Source organism: Capra hircus, chromosome 12, assembly GCF_001704415.2.
Source record: "Capra hircus breed San Clemente chromosome 12, ASM170441v1, whole genome shotgun sequence".
Lineage (NCBI taxonomy): Eukaryota > Metazoa > Chordata > Mammalia > Artiodactyla > Bovidae > Capra > Capra hircus.
In genome coordinates this window covers 57,482,878-57,506,732 of record NC_030819.1, presented here as the reverse complement: position 1 = coordinate 57,506,732, position 23,855 = coordinate 57,482,878, and the positions used below count along the sequence as shown (strand labels likewise).

General features: G+C 40.7%; 1 protein-coding gene across 2 annotated transcripts in view; it reads right to left on the bottom strand.

The window, feature by feature from the left end:
- RXFP2 (relaxin/insulin like family peptide receptor 2) overlaps positions 335-23,855 on the bottom strand; it is a 60,645-nt gene continuing 37,124 nt past the window's right edge. Inside the window, exons 10-18 of one of the 2 annotated variants that reach the window (XM_005687533.3) lie at positions 22,572-22,643; positions 20,942-21,013; positions 14,801-14,872; positions 14,619-14,690; positions 12,015-12,086; positions 9,414-9,643; positions 8,242-8,652; positions 5,005-5,223; positions 335-1,548 (exon numbers count right to left, since the gene is read on the bottom strand). In XM_005687533.3, coding sequence (XP_005687590.2) covers positions 1,289-1,548; positions 5,005-5,223; positions 8,242-8,652; positions 9,414-9,643; positions 12,015-12,086; positions 14,619-14,690; positions 14,801-14,872; positions 20,942-21,013; positions 22,572-22,643 — 1,480 coding nt within the window. In that variant the 3' untranslated portion in view covers positions 335-1,288. The remainder of the gene's footprint in view (positions 1,549-5,004; positions 5,224-8,241; positions 8,653-9,413; positions 9,644-12,014; positions 12,087-14,618; positions 14,691-14,800; positions 14,873-20,941; positions 21,014-22,571; positions 22,644-23,855) is intronic. The other variant, XM_005687534.3, reaches the window with a different exon arrangement.

The window sequence follows — 23,855 nt, the reverse complement described above, 5'->3', positions numbered from 1 at the left end:
TGTTTGTTTCTGAGTTATACTCTCTGCCAGAGAAAAAAGTGGTTAATAGTCAATAAGCCCTATCAGTGGTCTTTGCTGGTCTTCCCTGGTGGCTCAGCAGAAAAGAATTTGCCTGCCAGTGCAGAAGACACGGGAGACACAAATTCGATCCCTGGGTCAGAAAGATTCCCCTGGAGGAGGGTGCAGCAACTCACTCCAGTATTCTTGCCAGGAAACTCTCACGGACAGAGGAGCCTGGCAGGCTACAGTCCATAGTGTTGGACATGACTGAAGCTACTGAGCACGTGGATGTGGTCTTTGTTGAACTTAAAATAATACACAGACAATTGCAAAATAGAATTTTATTTACCTGATTCTTTTTTTCACATATAATCTTTCAGTACAAAAACATGTCCAGGCCTTCACAAGTGCTTTTCATTTTCCAAAAAAATAAAAGAACAAATTTACTAGTTTTTTTGTTAAAAACAATGGGAATATATCTGAGTCCAGTATTCTTAAATCCCCCTTAACACTTATCTGCGTGTTCTGTGAAGGCCAGCAACAGGGATGATGCTCTACAGAAATTATATTTTAAAACATATGGAAATGTAGTTTTTGGCAGTTGTAATGCCCAATTTTCCTCTGTGGTGTGGGCAACCTTAAGAAAAATATTTTGAGAGCGCAGCTCTTCTGACATCACATACAAGCCAAAAAGGTGAATGGTACCAGGTAGTCAGCATGCCTCTCTGGTCATATATTAGACTTCGAACCTTGTGCAAAGTTTTGTTTTCAAAGCTGCCGCTCCACTGGCCTCCTTAGGGAGGCCTTGAGGTGGAAGTCCTTTTGCTATCACTTTAGCAGGATGCTGATGGATTCATTTGACATTGGAAAAGCAAGGAAAGCGATTTAGGCTTCATGTGATTATGGCCACGCTAGAATTAGATGTCATGAATGTTTTTATTTAATGACAGTGCAACTCAATTTAAGAGCAGACTGTGCAGGGCCAAGGGGTGGGCATCCACTGGTAGGCTGGCCGTGCTGCAGAGATAGAGATCCACTGCCCATCAGCCTGCTGTTTATGGATCCATTAGTGCATCACAGGCATGTTGGGGTGAGGAGACCTTCAGGTACAGTCCTCAGTTAAACACCACGGCTGCCATCGGAACATCATGCCTGACACCCTCCTACTATGCTCCCAGTGCAGTCAAGTTTTGCTCTCAGTAAAGATGAAAAGTGTTGCAGGCGTCATCTTCCAAACGCCGTGCTTTTTCAGGTAGTCCATTTGAAGCCCAGTGCTCCAAAACCATGACTAGGAAACTGGTTTCACTATATTGTCCTCGAGGTTTATTTTGTTCAAAGCCCCAAGTTTAAGTGCAGAGGAGTCATCCCCCCACACGATGGAAGTAGACACACTTTTTTTCTTAGTTTTGAAAATGGATTTTCTCCGATGTTTGTGCAGCAGCTGTTTCAACTTGTCCTTGAAAAAGCTGGTTGTGAGAGTGTAGAGGATTGGGTTCAAGGCACTGTTTACTGGAAGGAAAAAAATGACGACCCAGGAGGTGATTGTGCCTGGAGAAGGAAACGAAACGTAAAAGAAAGGTGAAGATTTAATACACACAAAACACATTACATGCTAAAGTTAATGCTGTTTTTGAGAGGGCTACCTGTTCCATCTAAGTCTTCTCTCACCTTATGGAAAATCTTTGCCAGAAGAGCATAGGAGCTACGGATTCAAGGTCCTACATGAACTTTTCTGAGTCTCAGTAACTACTCTGTAGTTTGTCGTAAATCAACATGGGAGGAAACATTATGTGAAAACACTTTATAAACTATAAATTGATATGTACTTTTCTAGTTTTTATTGCCTTTCCTTATAGAAAAATAGGAAAAAGAGCAATTAATTGGACAGTGTCCAGGAATCTTCTGGTTTAGAGTCAGATCTGAACTTGGTCTAAATTTCAGTCCTGAAGATCTTCCTGCCTTACACTATTATCTTCAGAATGGAGTCAGAAGATCTGAGGAGCAAGAATAAATATATCTCCAAACTCAGTGAATTCCTTCTGTGTGAAGCCTTTCAAAGGCTAATAGAATATAACGGAAATGTTTCACAAAAAGGGAGGAGATATTTTGGATGACAGAGCATTTTCTGAATTCAGTTGTCCCTTGATATCCACGGTGGGACATATATTAAAATCAGCAGATTCTTAAGTCCCTTATAGAAAATGGCATAGTATTTGCATGTAACTTAGGTACATCCTCCCATATCCTTTAAATCATCTTTATATTACTTATAATACCTAATACAATGTACTTGCATGTAAAGAGTTATAAACACAATGTAAATACTATGCAAATGTTTGCTAGCACAAGGCAAATTCAAGTTTTGTTCTTTGGAAATTTCTGGAAAATTTTCCCCCAATACTTTTGGTGTGCGGTTGGTTGAATCCATGGATTTGGAATGCCGAGGTACGATGGGCTGGCTACATCATTTACTTGGTTAGGATGAAATGTGTTTTCCTCCTCAAATAGAGCCCGATTCTAGGCTTGCACACCTCTTAGCTCTGAGACTGTGGGCAAATCGACTAAGCTCCCCAGACCTCAACTGCCTTATCTGTGAAAGGGGCTGATGATAACTTACATGACTGATGTCCGGGAGCTGGGCCGGCTCTGCGGACGTCCCTTTTCAGCACTAAGCCCTGTGGTTCTCCAGACCCACCACACTCTGCCACCTCCTCCCCTATCTTCAGAGTCAGAGAACTGTCATCTTGGGGGACCAGCATCCTTCCTTCCCCCCTCCCACTCCTTTGTGACTGCGACCCCTTGCTTCCCAACCCTGCAGTTTCTTATCCTTCACACACTGTTGCTTGCTCTTCTCTTTGTCCCGCTCTTCCCTACATCCTTTCTGTTCTTCTTCTGCTTTGCTTTCCATCTCTTCTCTGACTACTTATCTGCCCCTTCCTCCTTCCCTTTGACCTCTCCCTTCTCCTTTTTCTATATTTGCCTCTCCTCTTTTCATCCCGTCTTCTCTTTCTTTTCCTTATTTCTTTTTAACTGGAAAGAATATGAAAGAAAAACATTTGTATTTAGCATATCTTAGATTGATTCAATGAAGTTTTATATTACTATATATTTCTTGTCCTTAATTTTTAAAAAATTAGATACAAAGAGTATGTGATGGAAGAAAAACAGTAGTTTTTTGGTCTATTGAGTCCTTAAAGGAAGCTGTGATCAGGAATGAGATGTCCCGTTAGTCTCAGGGTCACTAGATGATGTAAGGTTAGCATCATCTCAGGACTGAGATGGGAGGGCTGAAGCCGGCTTACCTTTGTGCCTGAGCCCAGGTACTATTGGCCACCTGCCATGGTGGAGAAGACCCCACAGTTCTTGGAGGGTGGGGACGGGGTGGGTTTAGGTCTTCCCAACACCATGGGAAGCTGGGCAAGGAAGGAGAGGCTTAGTCAAGTGTGGTAAAGACTTCTCTCCTGGTTCCACTGCGGCGTTCAAGACAAACCTCAAACTGCTGAACTATAAACTATAGAGAAAGACTAACGTGTGGCCCAATAATGTTTCATGGTAATTTCTTCCTGATCTGGTTCCCCATCATGGTCTGAAATGTCTTAGACTTTCTCCAAGAATGACGATTACTACCCCTCCTGTCAGGCTTCCCTGGTGGCTCAGTGGTAAAGAATCTGCCTGCAAAGCAGGGGATGCAGGTTCCATCCCTGGGTTGGGAAGCTCCCCTGGAAAAGGGAAAGGCATCCACTCCAGTATTCTTGCCTGGGAAATCCCATGGAGAGAGGAGCCTGACGGGCTACTTACCCTACCATCGGGTCCCAAAAGACTCAGACAGAACTTAGCAACTAATGAACTACCACAACCCCTACTATCAGAAAACCTTGTCGTGGGACTAAGCTGATAGGTTAAAGGCATGTGGTGGGTGTTGTGTGGCATTTGTGAGACATCTGACAAGGCAGAGGGACATAAATAGTTGCAGGAGTTTTTTACTTAAAGAGTCTGCCTGCAATGCAGGAGACCTGGATTTGATTCCTGGGTTGGGAAGATCCCCTGGAGAAGGAAACGGCAACCCCCTCCAGTATTCTTGCCTGGAGAATCCCATGGATGGAGGAGCCTGGGAGGCTATAGTCTATGGGGTTGCAAGAGTTGGACACGACAGCGACTAAGCACACGCACACACACTTGTTACTTAGCCTCCACAGGGCCCAGTGTGACAACCACAGGGCCAGGGCCACGAAGCAGACTAGTGGCTCTTAACCAGGGGGTGCACCTAGAATCACAGCGGGATCTTTTCTAAAATACCCATACCTAGGCCTTGGTCCTTAGGGACTGAATTCAGAGGTAGGCTGGAAGCTGGGCATAAATATTTTGTTCTGTTTTCTGTACCCTTGATGAAGCACCACTATCTAGCTCAGGTGGAAGGGAGACACTAAGATTTAGTTTTTCTCTCTCTCCTGTGTTTTTATTATTCTAGTCAGGGCTACACCATTATCCAATTCCTATCTTAAAATACTGATTATAAAGCACAGAGGAGGGCTTTCCTAGAGGCTCAGTGCTAAAGAATCCGCCTGCCAGTGCAGGAGACATGGGTTTGATTTCTGGTCTGGAAAGATCCCACATGCTGCAGAGCAGCTAGGTCCGTGCACCAAAGCTATCGAGCCTGTGCCCTGGGGCCCACGGACTGCAACTGCGGAGCCCACATGCCCTAAAGCCTGTGCTCTGCAACGAGAGAAGCCATTGCAATGAGAAGCCCGCACAGTAATAAGCAAATAAAATTATATATACATACACATATATATTTATTTTATTTATACATAATATATATGAAACATATAGTATATTTTATTTATATATGTATATATATATGCATGTATAAACACTGAGGAAATCATAACTCAAGCTGCAGGTATTTATGGAGAATTTACTACACGTAAGACCCTGTATTCTGGCCTCGTCAAACAGAGGACGAAAGAAGACACAACGTGCTTGGGAATCATAGAAGGGACTGACCTGGTATTTCCACCCGGGAGAGGGAAAGAATTTTAATTACAAATACAGGAATCCAGCAGATGGCCTCAGAGACCACTATAAAAAAGAAACGGTTTGCAACAGCCACCTCTCTTCCCATGTGACTCCTCACTTCTGAAGTCTGCAGGGCAGTTTTTTGAATGGAACAGAACATGACAGTATAGGAAAACACAATGATGAGGAAAGCCAGCAAATTCACACCTGTGGGAAAAGCACACCTCTTAACATTTCGGGTGTATACATCAACAGGAGAAATACTGCATTACTTAGACGTTTGGTACGGTGCCTTTTCCAAGAACCATTCTTTGTATCAGCCGAGTGGTAATCAGGTAAAACTCTGAACTCACGGCTATAAACTGGAATAAAGGCATTGGGTTCGCCAGATCAAAAAGATATTTCAAATACATAAACACATTACCAAGAATTATAGACTTTGAAATTCAGATCTAGGTATATCATGAGGTAATCTGTAGCTTTTTTAAAGCAGGAAAAAGGCTATTTAATTTTTTATCTCTCTGCAAATTCAAACCTTAAGGGATTACTGTAATCACATGTACATATCAAAAAATCAATAAGCCCTATTCCTTTATCTTATAAATATGATTAAGATAACCTTGGGATATCAAGAAGATAATAGCATCAGAAACATTATTTCTCATGTTTATTGGTCTTAAATAAAAATAATACCTAGGACAAAAAAAAATCTTTATTTTCATTCAGATTGTCCAAAATTCAGAACCCTTTAGACTGTTTTAGAAAAAGGAAGAGTAAGAGAAAAACTAAAAATTCAACTATATGAATTACTGCTTTAGAGTCACTTATCCCATACTAGTGACTTTTTGGTCACTTTGTTATATTCTTGTTACCATAAAAATCCTGAGTGCTCATCTTATTCTTTATAGTGAATGTAAAATATCCATATAATTTCAAAGTATGTAAGAGTAGTAAAGTCTAGGGAAAAATACTATAAATTCATGGTGTTTCATTGTTTTTAATCCAAAACATTTCGCATGGAATCTTATTACAAAGCCATACAACTGGATTTCACAAAATTGGTTGATCTTAGGTCTACTATCAGAAAGTTAAGAATAATTTTTAAAAAATGACTGTTAAAGATGTTTCTCTGGTACAAATTCTGAAAATAGACCTATAGAAAGGTTCAGAAGTGTATGTTCTGGAAACACCATAGGAATGTGAGATGTTAACAACAGTGGAATCTGGTGAGGCATGTCTGGAATATGAGAAACTGTACTGTCTTTGCAACTTTTCTCTAAATCTAAACATATTCTAATATTTAAAAATTATTTTAAAACTATATATTCTTATTTTTAAGCAAAAATATGGGCCTTTAAGTCTCCATGTCTCACAAATAAGCTGTGTAAATGTAGATATTTATGTGTGTGTGTGTGCTTAGCCCTGTTAACCACCCCACACCTCCATCACAAGATCCAGCCACTCAAACTTCTTTTGCCCTTTATCTGGGCCTGTTCCCTGGCTGCAGGTCTCTCACTCCTGGAACACAATGTCTGCCTTTACTTGAAAAGTATCCTCGTGCTTTGGGCTAATTTTTCCTGGGACGCCTTCCCCGGTGCTCAGATCTTGGGCTCCCAGGACATTCTGCACTCCTCCTTCCTGACTTCTGTCAGCCGGTGACACAGGGGCGTGTTTACTTGTCTTCATCCACCTTGCTGGCTGCAGGTCTGTGGGGACCAATCTGTTTGATCTCCAGTACCCAGAACAGTGCCTGGCCTATAGTAGGTGCTCAACAAATCCTTTTTGAATCAGTGAATATAAGGTAGGTAGTGTGTGTGTGCGTGTGTGTGTGGCTATGCGTGTGTCGGGAAGGGAAGTTTTCCATGAAGTGTGCCTGTACTGGGAACGGCTTACAATACTGCAGACATGATATAGTCATGAAAACCCAACTACCAAATAGGGTTGTGTGTGAGGAGTATTATTAAAATGGTGCAAATAAAGTGTTTTCTCTTTCAGAGGGAGAAGGAATAGGCCTAGAATAACTGGGAATGGTGCTTAGGGTCATTTTGTGATGGGCTTTTAAGTGACTACTTTAAACTTAACCCTGGTTGTAGGGGGTTCCTGAAGGTCTCCAAGCAGAGGACACTCAGTCCTTTGGACACTCAGGTGGTAAACAGATAAACAGGAGAGCAAAGACCCCAGAGGCCAAAACACCAGTAAGGACTAATGTAATCATTCAGGGTGAAGGTCATAAGCCTTTAAAGAAAGGTGACAGCAGTAGGTAGAGACTGAAAGAAAGAGAAGTCAGAGGCATATTTTGAAGAAAAAACATTTGATGAAAAAGAAGGGATGACAGAGCTTATTTCTTCCTTAGATTAGGGGACCAGATGCAAAAGCGGAACTGAATTGATGAAACAGCTCTGGTTAAAGACAGAACACGGAGATGGCTTTAGTGTTAAGCAAGAGAGATACCTATTAGACAATATAAAACATTTTTTTTAATCTTTAGGGGCTAAACTCGTTCACTTGTAATAGAAAAGGTTGGGTTTTCTTTTCTAACAAATTAGGGAGAATTAAGGAGGAGAAGGGGATGATAGAGGATGAGATGGTTGGATGGCATCACTGACTCAACGGATGTGAGTCTGAGTGAACTCCAGGAGTTGGTGATGGACAGGGAGGCCTGGCGTGCTGCGATTCATGGGGTCGCAAAGAGTCGGACACGACTGAGCGACCGAACTGAACTGAACTGAAGGAAATGGAAAAGCATCCTTCTGTTGCTGACTCTAGAGCTGCATTTATGAAAGGCAATAAACCTTTCTGGCATTTCCACTCAGATAATCTCCTGCTAGTGAATTTCAAGAATTTTGTTATTATTATTTATTTGGCTTATACCTAGACTGTGAAAAAATGAGTTCAAATAACTTGGAAGGGTCACAGGACATGGCAGTGAACTGGAATTCCTCCAGATCATTGTCACTGCATATGAACATAAAATCAAAGGGTCTCACAGATAATAAAAAAAGATCATCTGGAGATCCTGACAGTATGTTTTTGTTTTTCATACTAAATCTCTTAATAAAAAATTTAATAAAAACACTTATAAATATGTAGCAAGAAATTTCTTTAAAAAAGGAGACAGTCTTAACTATATTTGCTTACTTTCTGAAATGGACAAATATGGCTTTACTGAAATTTGTGGTATTTCTATCAAAATGACGTTTGTCCAGGAAATGAGAAATAAGTTACCTAGGAAAATTCCAAGAGAATACCCTTTGCTTCCAATATCTTCTGTTTGGTCATAATAAAGTGGGAAACATACTCCATTTTTTCCATAAAAGTTTCCAAAATAATCCTCTTTCCACAATGGGGTCACAGCTATTAAGAACCCCACAATCCAGATGCAGATGAGGATGGCCAGGGTCTGCCATTTTCCAGGACGAATGTTACTGAAGGGAAAGACAACGGCCAGGAACTTCTCCAGGGTCAAGTATGTGAGCAAGAGGACAGAGACCTCAGTGGACAGCATGGCCAGGAAGCCCAGGAGGCGGCACTGCAAGCTCTCCATCCACAGCAGCGCGTACTTCTGATACTGCCCACGGTACTTTAGATCACAAAGGCCGATGAAGAACAAATACACACCCATCAGGCAGTCCGCACCTGTTGAAGAATCACAGAGTGTGTTTTGGTAGTTCCAGCATCTCTGTCTTCATTTTCTGATTAGATCTGCTTCCTCTATGCTGTGCTAAACGAACTAACGAAAACACCCACAATAGTATTTAGGAGTCAACAGACTTCAAACGGTGTACTATTTCTAAAGTACTACACTGAATCTTTGTAATTTTGAAAAAATGGTCGTAGGGAGATAATTAGGGTTGTGGGGAGCCTGGGCTTCCCGGGTGGCGCTAGCGGTAAAGAACTCGCCTGCCAATACAGGAGACATAAGAGACACAGGGTTCGATCCCTGGGCTGGGAAGATTCCCTGGAGGAGGGTATGGCAGTCCACTCCAGTATTCTTGCATTGAGACTCCTATGGACAGAGGAGGCTGGTGGGCTACAGGCCATAGGGTCATGTAGGGAATCTAGGTTTTAAACAGTAAAAAAAATATCTTGCATATTTAATAAAGGGAGTAATTTTCTGGGCTTGAGGAACATGGATGTTACTGCAATTAAAGGTTAAACAAAGCATAGTTTTGTAACCTACAACCTGTCCTTCTATAATCCATCCCTTATAAATCACTGCAGGCTCATGCAATCCAGAACAGAGTAACCAAAGAGAACAATAGGACTTTCATACTTAAAAAATCAATTTCCCAGAATATGTGACTCATATTAAAGTGCCATTTGCTGAAGGTTGATATAATCTAGAGCACAGCACACTGAAGATACCCTTAATCCATTTACACGGGAAATATACTTACAGCAAAGGATTTTGATGGACGTAGCGTGAGTCGTGTTTTCAGCTTTAATGAAAGATCTCATGCCGATGACAAAAAGATTTCCAAAGCAGGTTATGAAAGCTATAACCCAGACAAATACTCTGAGGATATTGTTAGCCAAGAGGTCCTCAAATGAAGAAATGCCGTCAGTCAAGGGCATACATATTCGGACATGGGGAGCATAGGAGCAGTATCGAAAGTTTTTGAAATAACTAAAGTCAAAGGGAAAAAAGAGTCACTGGACAGCAATGACACAGAGACGGCACGTGCAGTCCTGTTTGGGGCTGCAGCTGTGAAAGGTGTGCGGCTTCACTAGGCTTGGTCACTTTTGTTTAGGAGTGATTATGGAGGGACAGAGTTCTTCATTCAGTATTACCTTACGCTAGGCAGTCTTCTTTCTTTAAGGTGAAGAGCCTAAAGAACATGGGGATCTGTGGTGGAGACATGAGAACGGGAAGTCTCCAGGGCTCTAATTTTCCCTGTCACATTGGGTGGTTCTCTGGGGGTGTTATAAGAAGTTGCTGGTCATTGTGAAACTGATATTTAACAAACTTTCAGGGGCTTGGGTTTGGGATGTTGATTCTCACTAAAAACATTCCTGTCTTGTACTTACTTTTAAGTCTATTCCCTTAAACTAGGCTTCTTTTCCCTGGTAGGGGCAGGAAGGGAGGGTCCATGAGACTAGGAAAATTCAGTCTCATGGCAGCGAGGAGAAGAAGCAGCTACACAGATTCCTGGTCAGGGCCTGGAAGGACTTAAACCATTTCGAGAGGAAAATACAGGCTCGACTGTGATTGGTGTATTTATGATCTAAGTGTGTGCAATCTTCAAGGGTTTAAACTGGGGAGGTCATTTGGATTTAAGGTCATTCTCCAAACATGTTATTTTTAGGACTTTCTCCCATAAAACTCGTCCTATTTATGTATTCATTTACTATCTCTTTCAGTTCCTTTCTCATCTAATCTTTTTTTTTTTCATTTGTTCATTCAATTTTGCTAAACTAGCACGTTAAAGAAAGCCTTACTTTGCTTCCAGGCCTCCCGTGATTGGACCCCCGGCTACCCTGATCATTTCACTGCTTCCTGACCATGTTCCCCCCACCCAGACATGTGGGCTTTCTTCTGATCCTCAAACAAGCGGGCTCACCTTCTTCTCAGCGTGCTGCTCTTGCTTTTCCCTCTGCCTGCAAGAACCTCCCCCCAGAACTGCCTCCCTCCATTCAGGGCTGCTTGACTGTCACGTCTCTGACTTCTGGGTGAACCATCCACATTGCCTTCCTTCATCCCTTGAACTCGCAATACTTCCCTTCCCAGCATTTCTTCATCATTTATGTGTTTCCTAGTTTACTTTCTGGCTCCCGAAGCTACATGGAAGCTCCGTGGGGCAGATTCTTCTCTCTCTTGCTGATCCCTGTGTTCCCCCTGGCCTGAGGGAGGCCATAGACACACACACTTGTTAGACAAGCAGATGAATGGTTTAGCGCTGGGTGTGTCAGCTACCCCTGTCCTCAAATAGCAGTGGTCCAGCCTCTCCGCCCGCTGTGACCAGGGCAGGTGGGCAGGTGGAGGTATTTCAACAAACGATGGACAAGGACGATGAAAGGAGAATCACTAGGTCACTTAGTAGGGAAGGAGCCACATTGACACACTTTCTGTTGATTTTTGGGTCCTTCTTGACCTGAACCTGAGGTTCACATTTAAAGCAGCTGCTTCTCCATCAAGTTCTACAAAGGCTGAATTTCTCTAAGAGGACCTCACATTCTGCCCGCAACAAGGAAACGCTAGCCTCATTAAATATTTATCTACTGGAACCACAGAAGGAGAAGTTATGAAAACCATTTGGATGTACATCAAATACTTGTCTTTGGGTAATCAGTCCTGCTGCATAAACATAAACAAAATATTCTCCCCAAAGTGCACCTTCACACTAACCATTTCAGCCACTTGCTGCACCCAACTTGATATCTTACATCGAATCCTCCCTATTGTTGTGGATGACAATGGTTAATTTTTGAAATCAGAACATATAGGTTACACAGTTGATAAAGAAATGATCATGTCATATACACATATATTAACACAACTTACACAGTGCACTTTAGCCAAATATATTAACGTGACTTATCAAAAACTACTATAAAGATGAATTACCTCCATTTTGCAGTGCACTCAGTAACAGAAACAACACCTGGAATTTATATAGCATCTTTCTTCCTAAGGGCTCAAATCTTAGAGTGGCCGACTGCTCACTCATGTGAGGTGAATTAATGTTTCCAGGTCTCTTGAGTACCATTAGCCAGTGACTTCATCTTGTGTAATATGTGGCATTCTGGTACCCTGATCTCTTATTGGGCCTCAATTGGATAAACAGCGTGTTTCCAGAGAGAAGTGTCATTCATGTCGGCACATCATAATATTGAACTCTATTTGAACAGGGACCAAAGGTGACAAAATTAAAAAGTTCTCAATAAAAAAGACTTTTTCTTGCATAAAAACACATTGCAGTGATACATTAGACAGTTTACGCTAGAGCATCTGTAACATTTCACCATATTTTCTTCTCTGTTCTTTCATACATACATACATGTAGGAAAGATTCCTCATGGGTTGAAACATCCGTGTGTTTATATTCGGAATCTCTATCCTTTCCAGGTCTCTGGAAAATAGGCACAATAGGTTTCATGATTTTAGGGTTGAACTTTTTACTCATTGTTTTCTTTGTCGATCTTAAAAACCATGCTTCAAAATCTTCTGTTATCAATTCAAATTAGGATGAAAATCTTACAATAAACCATCTTAGAAAACTGCCATTTCTATTTCTGCCTCCCATAACTTGGAGTTGATTTTGTCACTTTCACATGCAGAACTACCGTCTAATAATACACTTTCATTCATTTTTTTGATGTAAAAATCGCAGCTGTGATTTGTCTGATTGTGAAATTGGCTCTGTAGCTTGATCTCATAAACCAAACAATATGAGTTACAGGGTTTCAGATAGGGGCTGATATTTTCAACCTGAGAACATTACCAAAGTGAATTCTGTCAGAAGCCAGATTTAAATAGAGTCATTTCCTCCTGGCCTATGTGTCTTCAGGGTGGAAAACCATGGGAGTGGTAAGGAGAACTCTGATTCAGGGCAACTGCTTTCTCAGACCACAGTGGGAAGCATAATTCCTTTCACTCCTCCAGCCCCATAAAACGTCCTCAGGGGGCTCCAATGGTAACCCCCAACACTCCTCATTTATCCAGAAGCTTCTTTAAATGTGGATTCTTTGAAGACTCTTTAGGATGACGTGATTTAGAGGAGTCTTCATGTTCTCAGGAAATGTAGGTAGAAAGAAGATAATCTAGGAAGACAGATACCTATTCCTTTTAAGGCTTATTTTGAAAAATGGGTGATTCTCATTCAGTTTCTTTTGGGAAAATCAGAATAAAGATTTCTTGACAAGGTTCCAAGTTGTCCATTGCTCATTGAGTCTTTTATAGAGGACTTTGATGGTCAGAAATGAGACTTAGGGAACAACGATTACTATTGAACAGGGCCCCTCCTACAGAAAACTCTGGAGTCCTTTTTAAAGAATTTTTCTCTCTTTTATTTCTTTTCATCTCTAGCTTTCTTTTGGACTTATCGTAGCTTCACTATTACACAGGTTAAGTGATTATTTGGTGAATGGCCTATAGTTTTCAAAAGAGCAGAGGCTACTGTATACTGAGTGCCCAAGACAGTGCTATGATTAAGTTGGCCAATAAATGTTTGTAAAATAAATGTGTAAATGAATCTTTAGAGAATAGGAAATGAAGCAATAAAGAAAGAAAAGAAAAGAAGAAAGAGACATATGGAGTAAATAGTTACTACTTTGAATTATCTTTCAGAAAGGTGGGATGTGTAATGATATTTTGGTTTTTAGAATTCAGTATGTGGTGAGCGAAGGGAAGATCATTTGGTCCACATCCTCAGGTCTTTTTCTTATACTTAAGAACAATGTATTATATATATATATATAATATATATACACACATATATATTATACATATGTTAATACATATATATTATCATCATCATGTTGGTCACTTGGTTGTATCTGACTCTTTGCAACCTCGTGGACTATAGCCCACCAGGCTCCTCTGTCTGCAGAATTCTCTAGGCAAGAATACTGGAGTGGGTAGTTATTCCCTTCTCCAGGGAACATTCCCAACCCAGGGATCGAACTCAGGTCCATTGCAGGAGGATTCTTTACAGTCTGAGCCACCAGGGGAGCATACATATATATATATATATATATATATATATATATATATACACATATACATATACATATACATATACATATACACACACATATACATATATATATAAGCATATGCTTCCTATATATATATATGTTTAATATTCTAGCTTCTTGAGAGCAGGAACCAAGACTTTTTCATCACTGGATGTTCACTAATACCTACTGAGAGAATCTAAATCCTGTATTAATTTCCAATAGAAAACTATTTAGCAAGAATAAAAAGTGGTATTAAGGATTGGTTTTTGGAATTAAATGAAGAAAAGCTTTTGGCTGAGATGAGGTAAGGTAGCATGTCCTTTGTGGGGGACAAAGAAAAGCTTTGATCAACAATGGCTATTTATGGGAAAGGAATTGTTGAGCTTTTAAGACTAACTGACAGAGTTCTTGGCACCATTTGAAATCTAGTACATTTGAAATTGTAAAACACTAAACAGTATTAATTGTCTGAATGTTCATATTTGTGGAGTAACTTTTTATTTACTGTTTGAAAAGTAAAAAGCATGCTCTGCAGATTGATATCAAATAGATCGTTGTAAGAAAGAAGAAAGGGAAAAAGTAGAGAAGTCTTCAAAAAAATTTTTTTAACCAACTACTTAGTGATGAAACTATTGCAAATTTAAATTTTTGTGAGAACCGTAAGATGAGATTTTTCCATGAGAATCCTGTTTTCAGGAAGGAGCTATGTGTAGCTTCAAACCCAGAAATGGTCTTTATACACTGAATGGTAAAAAACGAGATTCTGTTTGTCATTTGATAACCATGATATTCACAACTGTCTGAGAATGCATGCTCACAGTAAAAGCCCTTCTGTGTGCCAAACACTCATTTATAAATAAATGTGGTTCTGAGTAAAGCAACCCACTAACATCACAATCAACATACTGTTACATTTCACTTACAAAGACTGAAGTTGTTTAAGACTTCCAAACTGGCTCTTGTGGAGATACAAAAGAGGATTGGACGACAGATTCCTTTTGTACCATTAGAAGGGAGGAGGAAAGAAGCATCAGGATGTTATTATTTTGGAGACTCAAGATGTTGCCATTTAACTCTGATGATGGGGGTGGGAAGAAGAACTTACAGTTTCTGTAGACACTTCAGGTCTTTGAAAATGTGGGGTGGTAGCTCCGATATCATATTGCTCGACAGGTCCCTGTTGGTGACAGTGAAAAACCCAAAGCAATTACAATGAAAATAAATGCCATAGTTGTTACTCCTCACAACTGTCATCATCCCCTTTGACATAACAGAAAATACAATCCACTTTAACCAACCTGAGAGCTTGTTACACAACTAAGCCATGTGATTCAGCCAAACGGATATGTTTTCCACCACTCTCAGACGTGTGACATTTTGCTTATCCAGTTTCAGTCTGGAATTTCCTCTCAGCTCCTCTCCAACACATTCCCAACCTAGCTTCAAGGTCTACTTTCATTAGCTTCCTCTGTTTTAGGTACTTTTTGTACCTTCAACCACTCATTGTTTCTACAATTCCTATTTGGTTCACATATGTGATACCTTGTTTACCCAACTACATTAGAAGCTTTCTGAGGTCAAGACCAGTGTCTTCTACTTATTTTGCATTCCAACTAAGAGTTTTGACCATGTAATATCCACCCACATAATCCTGAATGGATAAGTTCACATATTTTTTGTCTATTTTTACATGGTGCTATTTTTTTAGAAGAAATTGAGACTTTAGATCTGACTCTAATAGGGCTGTCCAATCCAGAAACAATAGCAGGGAAGTGTTTCTAGAGAATGTGAAAACAAGATTTGTCAGGGTAAAGAAGGAATCAGGAATCTTTATGAGTCCAAAATATCCTTCTGAGCCAGAGAAGGTGTTAAAGTGAAACAGATGTGAAATTGCCTAGGAGTCAAACAAAAGATCTGTTTCTGATGCTGTGGTGCTCCTGATGGATAAATGGGGGTTACAAATAACTGTGAAAATTCTTTCTCTAAAAAAGCTTAGAATTTAAAAACTAGATTATAAGATAAGAAAAGAAAGAAACAAGGGCTATTATGGAAGTACAGATGGAAAACAGAGGAAGGACTCATCAAACTTGGCCTGGGAAATTATAAAGTGTTTGAGCAAAGCTTAATGATTTGTAGAATCCCTTAGAAGAAACAGAACAGCCATCACAGTCAACAAAAGAACCCAGAATGAAGTACTTGGATGCAATCTCAAAAACGACAGAATGATCTCTGTTTGTTTCCAAGGCAAATCATTCAATATCTCAGTAATCCAAGTCTATGCCCTGACCAGTAGTGCTGAAGAAGTTGAAGTTGAATGGTTCTATAAAGACCTATAAGACTTTCTAGAACAAACACCCAAAATAGATGTCCTTTTCATTATAGGGGACTGGAATGCAAAAGCAGGAAGTCAAGAGATAACAGGTGTAACAGGCAAATTTGGCCTTGGGATACAAAACGAAGCAGGTCAAAGGCTAACAGAATTTTGCCAAGAGAACGCACTGGTCATAGCAAACACCCTCTTCCAACAACACAAGAGAAGATTCTAGACATGGACATCATCAGATGGTTGACATCAAAATCAGATTGATTATATTCTTTGCAGCCAAAGATGGAGAAACTCTGTACAGTCAGCAAAAACAAGACTGGGAGCAGACAGTGGCTCAGCAATGAACTCTTTATTGCCAAATTCAGATTTAAATAGAAGAAAGTAGGGAAAACCACTAGACCATTCAGGTATGACCTAAATCAAATCCTTTATGATTATACAGTGGAAGTGACAAATAAATTCAAGGGATTAGATCTGATAGACAGTGCCTGAAGAGCTATGGACGGAGGTTCATGATATTGTACAGGAGGCAGGGATCAAGACCATCCCCAAGAAAAAGAAATGCAAAAGGCAAAATGGTTGTCTGAGGAAGCCTTACAATAGCTGAGAAAAGAAAAGAGGCAAAAGGCAAAGGAGAAAAAGAAAGATATACCCGTTTGAATGCAGAGTTCCAAAGAATAGCAAGGAGAGATTAGAAAGCCTTCTCCAGTGACCAGTGTAAAGAAATGGAGGAAAACAATAGAATGGGGAAGACTAGAGATCTCTTCAAGAAAATTAGAGATAACCAAGGGGACATTTCATGCAAAGATGGGCACAATAAAGAACAGAAATTGTATGGACCTAACAGAAGCAGACGATATTAAGAGGTGGCAAGAATACACAGAAGAACTATACAAAAAAGATCTTCATGACCCAGATAACCATGATGGTGTGATCACTCACCTAGAGTCAGACATCCTGGAATTCAAAGTCAAGTGGTCCTTAGGAAGCATCACTGCGAACAAAGCTAGTGGAGGTGATGGAATTACTGTTGAGCTATTTCAAATCCTAAAAGATGAGGTTGTTAAAGTGCTGCACTCAATATGGCAGCGAATTTGGAAAACTCAGCAGTGGCCACAGGATCGTAAAAGGTCAGTTTTCATTCCAATCCCGAAGAAAGGCAATGCCAAAGAATGTTCAAACTACCACACAATTGCACTCATCTCACACGCTAGCAAAGTAGTGCTCAAAATTCTCCAAGTCAGGATTCAAGAGTATGCGAACTGTGAACTTCCAGATGTTCAACCTGGATTTAGAAAAGGCAGAGGAACCAAAGATCAAATTGCCAGTATCCGTTGGATCATCGAAAAAGCGAGAGAGTCCCAGAAAAACATCTACTTCTGCTTTATTGACTATGCCAAAGCCTTTGACTGTGTGGATCACAACAAACCATGGAAAATTCTTCAAGAGATAGGAATGCCAGACCACCTGACCTGCCTCCTGAGAAATCTGTATGCAGGTCAAGAAGCAACAGTTAGAACTGGACATGGAACAACAGACTGGTTCCAAATCAGGAAAGAAGTATATCCTGGCTGTATATTGTCATCCTGCTTATTTAACTTATATGCAAAGTACATCATGAGAAACGCTGGGCTGGATGAAGCACAAGCTGGAATCAAGATTGCTGGGAGAAATATTAATAACCTCAGATATGCAGATGTCAGCACCCTCAAGGCAGAAAACAAAGAAGAACCAGAGAGCCTCTTGATGAAAGTAAAAAAGAGGAGAGTGAAAAAGTTGGCTTAAAACTCAACATTCAGAAAACTAAGATCATGGCATCTAGTCCCATCACTTCATGGCAAATAGACGGGGAAACAGTGGAAACAGTGGCAGACTTTTAATTTTTTGGCTCTAAAATCACTGCAGATGGTGACTGCAGCCATAAAATTAAAAGACGCTTGCTCCTTGGAAGAAAAGCTATGACCAACATAGACAGCATATTAAAAAGCAGAGACATTACTTTGCCAACAAAGGTCCATCTAGTCAAAGCTATGGTTTTTCCGGTAGTCACATATGGATAAGAGTTGGACTATAAAGAATGATGAGCACTGAAGATTTCATGCTTTTGAACTGTGGTGTTGGAGAAGACTCTTGAGAGTCCCTTGGACTGCAAGGAGATCCAACCAGTCCATCCTAAAGTAAATCAGTCCTGAATATTTATTGGAAGGACTGATGCTGAAGTTGAAAGTCCAATACTTTGGCCTTGGCCACCTGATGTGAAGAACTGACTCATTGGAAAAGACCCTGATGCTAGGAAAGATTGAAGGCGGGAGGAGAAGGGGACTATAGAGGATGAGATGGTTGGATGGCATCACCGACTCTGTGAACATGAATTTGAGTAAGCTCCAGGAGTTGGTGATGGACAGGGAAGGCTGGTGTGCTGCAGTCCATGGCGTTTCAAAGAGTCGGATGCGACTGAGTGACTGAACCGATGATTTGTATAAATGGAGTCAAAGGAGAGCAGGTTTTCAGGTGAGGGTGATGTGGGATCAGAGGACAGATGCTAAAAATCAGTGACACCGTCAGGAGTCAGTAAGTGGTCTAGCGTGGATGGGGGATAGAAAGGATGGGGAGACATGGAGGAGATGAGCCCAGAAAAGAGCGTGGAGATAAAATGGGAAGGCTGATAATACTTCCCAAGGCAGCATTTCTCAGAGTACAATTTAGCCATCTGAATCAAGGATGCTTGTAAGAAGAGCACCTTCCTGGGGCCATTCCATAGCCATCACACCTGAATCTCTGGAAGGGGCCTGGTAATATGCATTTAAAGCCAGAATCCCCTGTGATTTCTCTGAACATTAACGTTTGAGAACCATGTTAAAGACTTTGCCTTATCGCAGGCAACAAGCAGGGAGAATGTTAAACAGGACAGTGGCAAAATATGCTCTGGGTTATGGTATGGTAATTCTGTTAGAAGAATGAAAGATAAAACGAAAAGGCAGAGATGAAGAGGAGGGGGACCTCTGACCCTGGACCAGGTGAGAACTGCTGAGGGTTTAAGGAGGCACTGGCAGGACTTATGGGTTGATGGGATATCAAATGTCAAGAGAGGTAGAAGGAAGGGAGCAGTCTTCCAGGCAGGCTGCCAGGAAGAATGATTATTTGACTAAGACGGGAGAGTCGAGGGGAAGAAGCAAGCTGTGGGGTGAGTGTCATCTGCAAATTAACTTCAAAAGATGGCTTTTGTCGTGCTGTCATGACATCCAAGTGTAGACAGGCTGCCAGCTGGTGTTCTGGTCTGGTGCTCCAGGTGCAAGGAGCACATGCGGGTCATGGCTCAGAGGAAAGCCTCAGGTGTGCACAGATCAGAGGGAGCCTGACAACAGAGCAAGAGGATGATGATCTCATACACCTAGAAAACGTCCTGCAAAGTGCTACCTTGAAAAATAAAGTAGTCTTCTGTGTGAAAAGATTCTGAGTGATCTCACCGAAGTGGACTTATTCCTCTCCAGGAGAGGTTTATGGTCATGAAGGCACAATAAAATTATCTAACATTTTTGCCAGCTTAAGAAATATAAATGCCCTGTTCAAGTTCATTCTATTGAGTTCTGAATTTCTTCCATCATGCTGATGCTGTCTGGATTGGAATGAATTATTGGTGGTACTAAAAAAAGGAAAACTAGCATCTCTTAATTAGGCTCTTTTTTTGAGGGAGCACTTTGCCTAAGTGTAGGATAACAGGAGGATTAGGAAAAACTTCCAGATGTGGACTTCATACCACTGTTTTCTTAAGTTTGTATAAAAACACATTTTTGTTTGTCCTGGGCTACTCTTCCATCTCACTCCTATAACCCAAATCCACATCCATCCTCCAAGGTCTGATTAGGAATTCCTCTGTGAGAAAGGAGTGAGCTATCTTTTTTTTTTTTTTTGCTATAAAATGGTAGCATTTTAGTTCTAATACAGTGCTTTGTACTTTGTAGGTACTTAAAAATAAATACGTGTGGGTTTGGTTTATGGTGCTCATTATTAGATTAAATTACCTTATTCATAAGTGTTTTTCAAATTACTCTTAACTAAACTATTTTTCTTAGTCCTTTCTGGATTTCAAAACATGGTATAAGGAATGGGGAAGAAAAGATGATTAAGAAATGGATTTCCATTTTTTAGACTTCAGATCAGGAGGAGGAGATCTCTACCTTATTTGTAATGTCACAGACAATTTTAAAGTCCAGTGATGCCCTACTTTGTGGGCCGCAATGAATTAATAGCAAGACAAATGATTTTCAAAAGGTTTAGATCTATAAAATATATATTTGAATGGAAAAATGTATATGAGCTCTCTGAATATTTTTCAATGAGCCTAATCCTCTTTCTAGACATTTCTGTTTGCTTCATTTGTTCTAGAAGTCATAAATTCTTAAGGGATAATAAGCACGTTCATTCCTTTGTTTGGTTATAACTAATTAATACTATTTCATCTTTCTAGACATTTCTGTTTGCTTCATTTTTTCCAGAAGTCATAAATTCTTAAGGGATAATAAGCATGTTCATTCCTTTTGTTCATTTCCTAATTAATATTATTTCAGTCAGTTCATTATTCATTCAGCAAACTTCAACTGAGAATTAATTGTACTCCAGCCATCAGAGATAGGATCTGTGAGTTTAAGGGGCCACGGAAAACTCATTTACTCCCAAACACACACATATATGAAATCACCCAAAGAAAACAGGCAGGGAAATCAGAGTAGGCTAAATCCATATCAAGCCCACTGTCTGATTTTAATTTGTTTTCAGGATAGTGCTGGTTTTCTTAATTGATTTTGAATATCAGTCTACAGGATTTTGATTGCTACTAGTGAAAAAGCAGTCTCACTAGTCATTTCGATTTGTAATCTTGAAGAAGCAATCATATTTTTCCTAGTAGACAATGCTACTTACAGTTCTCCTAAATTTTTTAATGAAGAAAATGTCTTCTCTGGAACAAAACCAATTTGATTTCTAGGCAGAAACCTGTAAGACATGGTGAGAGTCAGCACTGTTGGTCTGAGTCTGCTGCAGTAATCAGTTCTCACTGGGAGATGCCATTGATCTGGCTGTAATTTAGTAAACCTCAAGGCAAGGCAAGTCCTGGAGTGGGATGCAGGTGGCAGTTTCTCACTGACAGTGTCTCCATACACTTCCTGGCTCCGGGACATGCTGCCACAAGGAACCTGAGGAGCCAAGCGTGGGCTACAGAGCTGCACTTGGTTTGGATTTCGATTATTTTAGAAAGCTTTTCTTTTTCCAACATATACACATGGAATGCCAAATCTGGGCCCTGTTAATGATTCTCAGAGAAGGCTTTGAGAGGATCTTTGAGCAAGGCACCTTCCTTACAAGAAGAAGGCCAGAAAGAGCAAAGCGTGAACCAACCCCATTTGGGCCACAAACGGATTTTAAATTGGGGCTGGGAGAACAGTGGTTTTACATTTCCTCTGCTTGAAATGGAAGCTTCTAGGACAAATGGCAAAAAAGAGGGGGTCGGCGACTGACCGCCTTACAGAGGTGTTAACAAATGAGATAATGAGTGTGAAAATGAAGTCTCTCAGTTGTGTCCGACTCTTTGCGACCCCATGGACTGTAGCCTACCGTGCTCTCCGTCCACGGCAAGGGTACTGGAGTGGGTTGCCATTTCCTTCTCCAGAGGATCTTCCCAACCCAGGGATCAAACCTGGGTCTTCCACATTGTAGGCAGACGCTTTACCATCTGAGCCACCAGGGAAGTCACCAAATGAGTATGAAGGTGACTCAAAAGCTACATGGAGCTATGAAATAGAAGGCGTGGTGGGTGTCACTCATGTAGCTCTCCAGCGCTCTCTCTCATTATCCATCTCCTATGTGGGACACCTTCTTTCCTTACTGAGTATGCTAGTCTTCAATCTGATTGATTAGTTTGCAACCTGGCAGTAGCTTTGTCTCAGTCTGTTGGTGAAAAGTGGTTGGACTACCACAAATGGATATACAATGATTTTTCTTTTCCAACTACCCATCTAAGCAACAAACATTACTAAGCACTAACTATATATGGAGAATTGTGATGAAAGCAAAAGCACATTTTTGCGTTTTTAAGCTTTTAAGCCACACAAATGTGCCAGTTAACCGATCCATCTGCCTTCCTGCCCTCATAAAAAACACAAAACAGCAATCAGAATCTTTGACCTACCAGAATATGTTTGAAATTCTTCTCCTTAGAATAAACTTTTTTTTCTTTAAAGAGAGAAATATTAAGTGATGTGTCACTGGCAGCAACACTAACCACTTTCACACACATTATCTCATTTCCTTGGTGACCATGGTACCAGGTCCGCTGGGAGAGTACACAGAAATAACAACTGCCCTCAGAAAGAAGGAAGCTTAAATGGTTGGCAGCTAATCATAAGGCTTGGCCCCACCACCCATGAGTGCATTTTCCAGTACTGTAGTTTCAGACCAAGGCTGTAAGCAAAACATACTTTGAAATTCCTTGTCAATGTTTTCTTTTGATTTCCAAAGCTGCTAAATTTCCCCTCATTCACCGTTGTATACTTACAGCACTGTGAGAGAACTGCACGACAGAAAGGTGGAATTCGTGAGGAATTTTATCCCATTGCCTTCCAAATCCCTAAAAGGCATGGAGGGAACATTCTTTTTTTTAATGTTTCTGCACAAATCATAAGTTTAAAGCCATTTGTCAGTGATGTAACAGTTTCAAACTTTATTTTTACTTCATTCCAGTTTTTTAGGCTTTCCTCCTAATTATTGCATGATCAGTATAATTAATATTCTGCTTCTTTTCCCCTTCCAATTAATGTTAGAACTTAAAAAAAAAAAACTGAGCGAAAGGGCAGCCCACTATTTAGTGACTGTTTCTCTATGCTGGATATCATGCTATTAATTCTCATAATGCTGCCACCATAATAGCAGCAACTCCATTCATTGGGCCTTCCCAGTGTCAGGTGCTGTTCCGCATGAATAACACACCCTCCTGAGAAGCTGGCATTATTACCTACCATTTGAGGTAATAATTTGAGGAATCTGAGGACTTTGGAAATTCACTTTTCTTCTGGTCGCACAGCTACTGAGTGGTAGAACTGACCCTCTAACTCAGATCTGCCTGACACTTAGACATGGCATCACAGATGGTTAAATTCTCATGTCCTCCCAACATCAGGTGGATATTTGCGTCTCTGTTTTGTTGAAGGAGAAACTCAGTCTAGTCTGCCTTCCAAATACTGGATTCCAGAGTCAGGATGCAAACTCCAAGCCATGTGATAGAAAATGTCCGTTCTTTCTACCTCCCTCTGTGGTGCTGACGCTGAAAGCAGTGCTGCTCCAAGGGTGCCCAGGACCAAGCCTCAGCATCACATGGGAGCTTGTTAAAAGCTCAGATTCCCAGGCTCTACCAGACCTACTAAATCAGAAACCCTAGGACTGAGGTCCAGCCGTCTGTCTGAAGTCCCTGAGCTATTTGTGATGCCTGCTGATGCTGGAGTAGCCCTGGGGGAGAGATTACGCAGGTAAGCCTTACGACAGCAGCAGCCACGTCGTTAGGGCACAACCTCAGGAACACCCTGACATGACCGCTCCCAGCAGCGCCAAGGAATGACAGGGTCGGCTGTTCTGCCAAGTCTCCTAATTCTTTTTATGATCGGCGTCCTACAGTCTTCCAGGTCCAGACAGTAGCTATATTGCTGCCTCTGAACCTTCCTCACACTCACACTAAAATGACCAATTCCTTTGTATTGCCTTTAAAATCCTATTTTACTTTTCCCATCTTAGAACATCTGATGTTTAATGTTTCAAATGTCTACATTGTCGTTAATTAACTTACCCT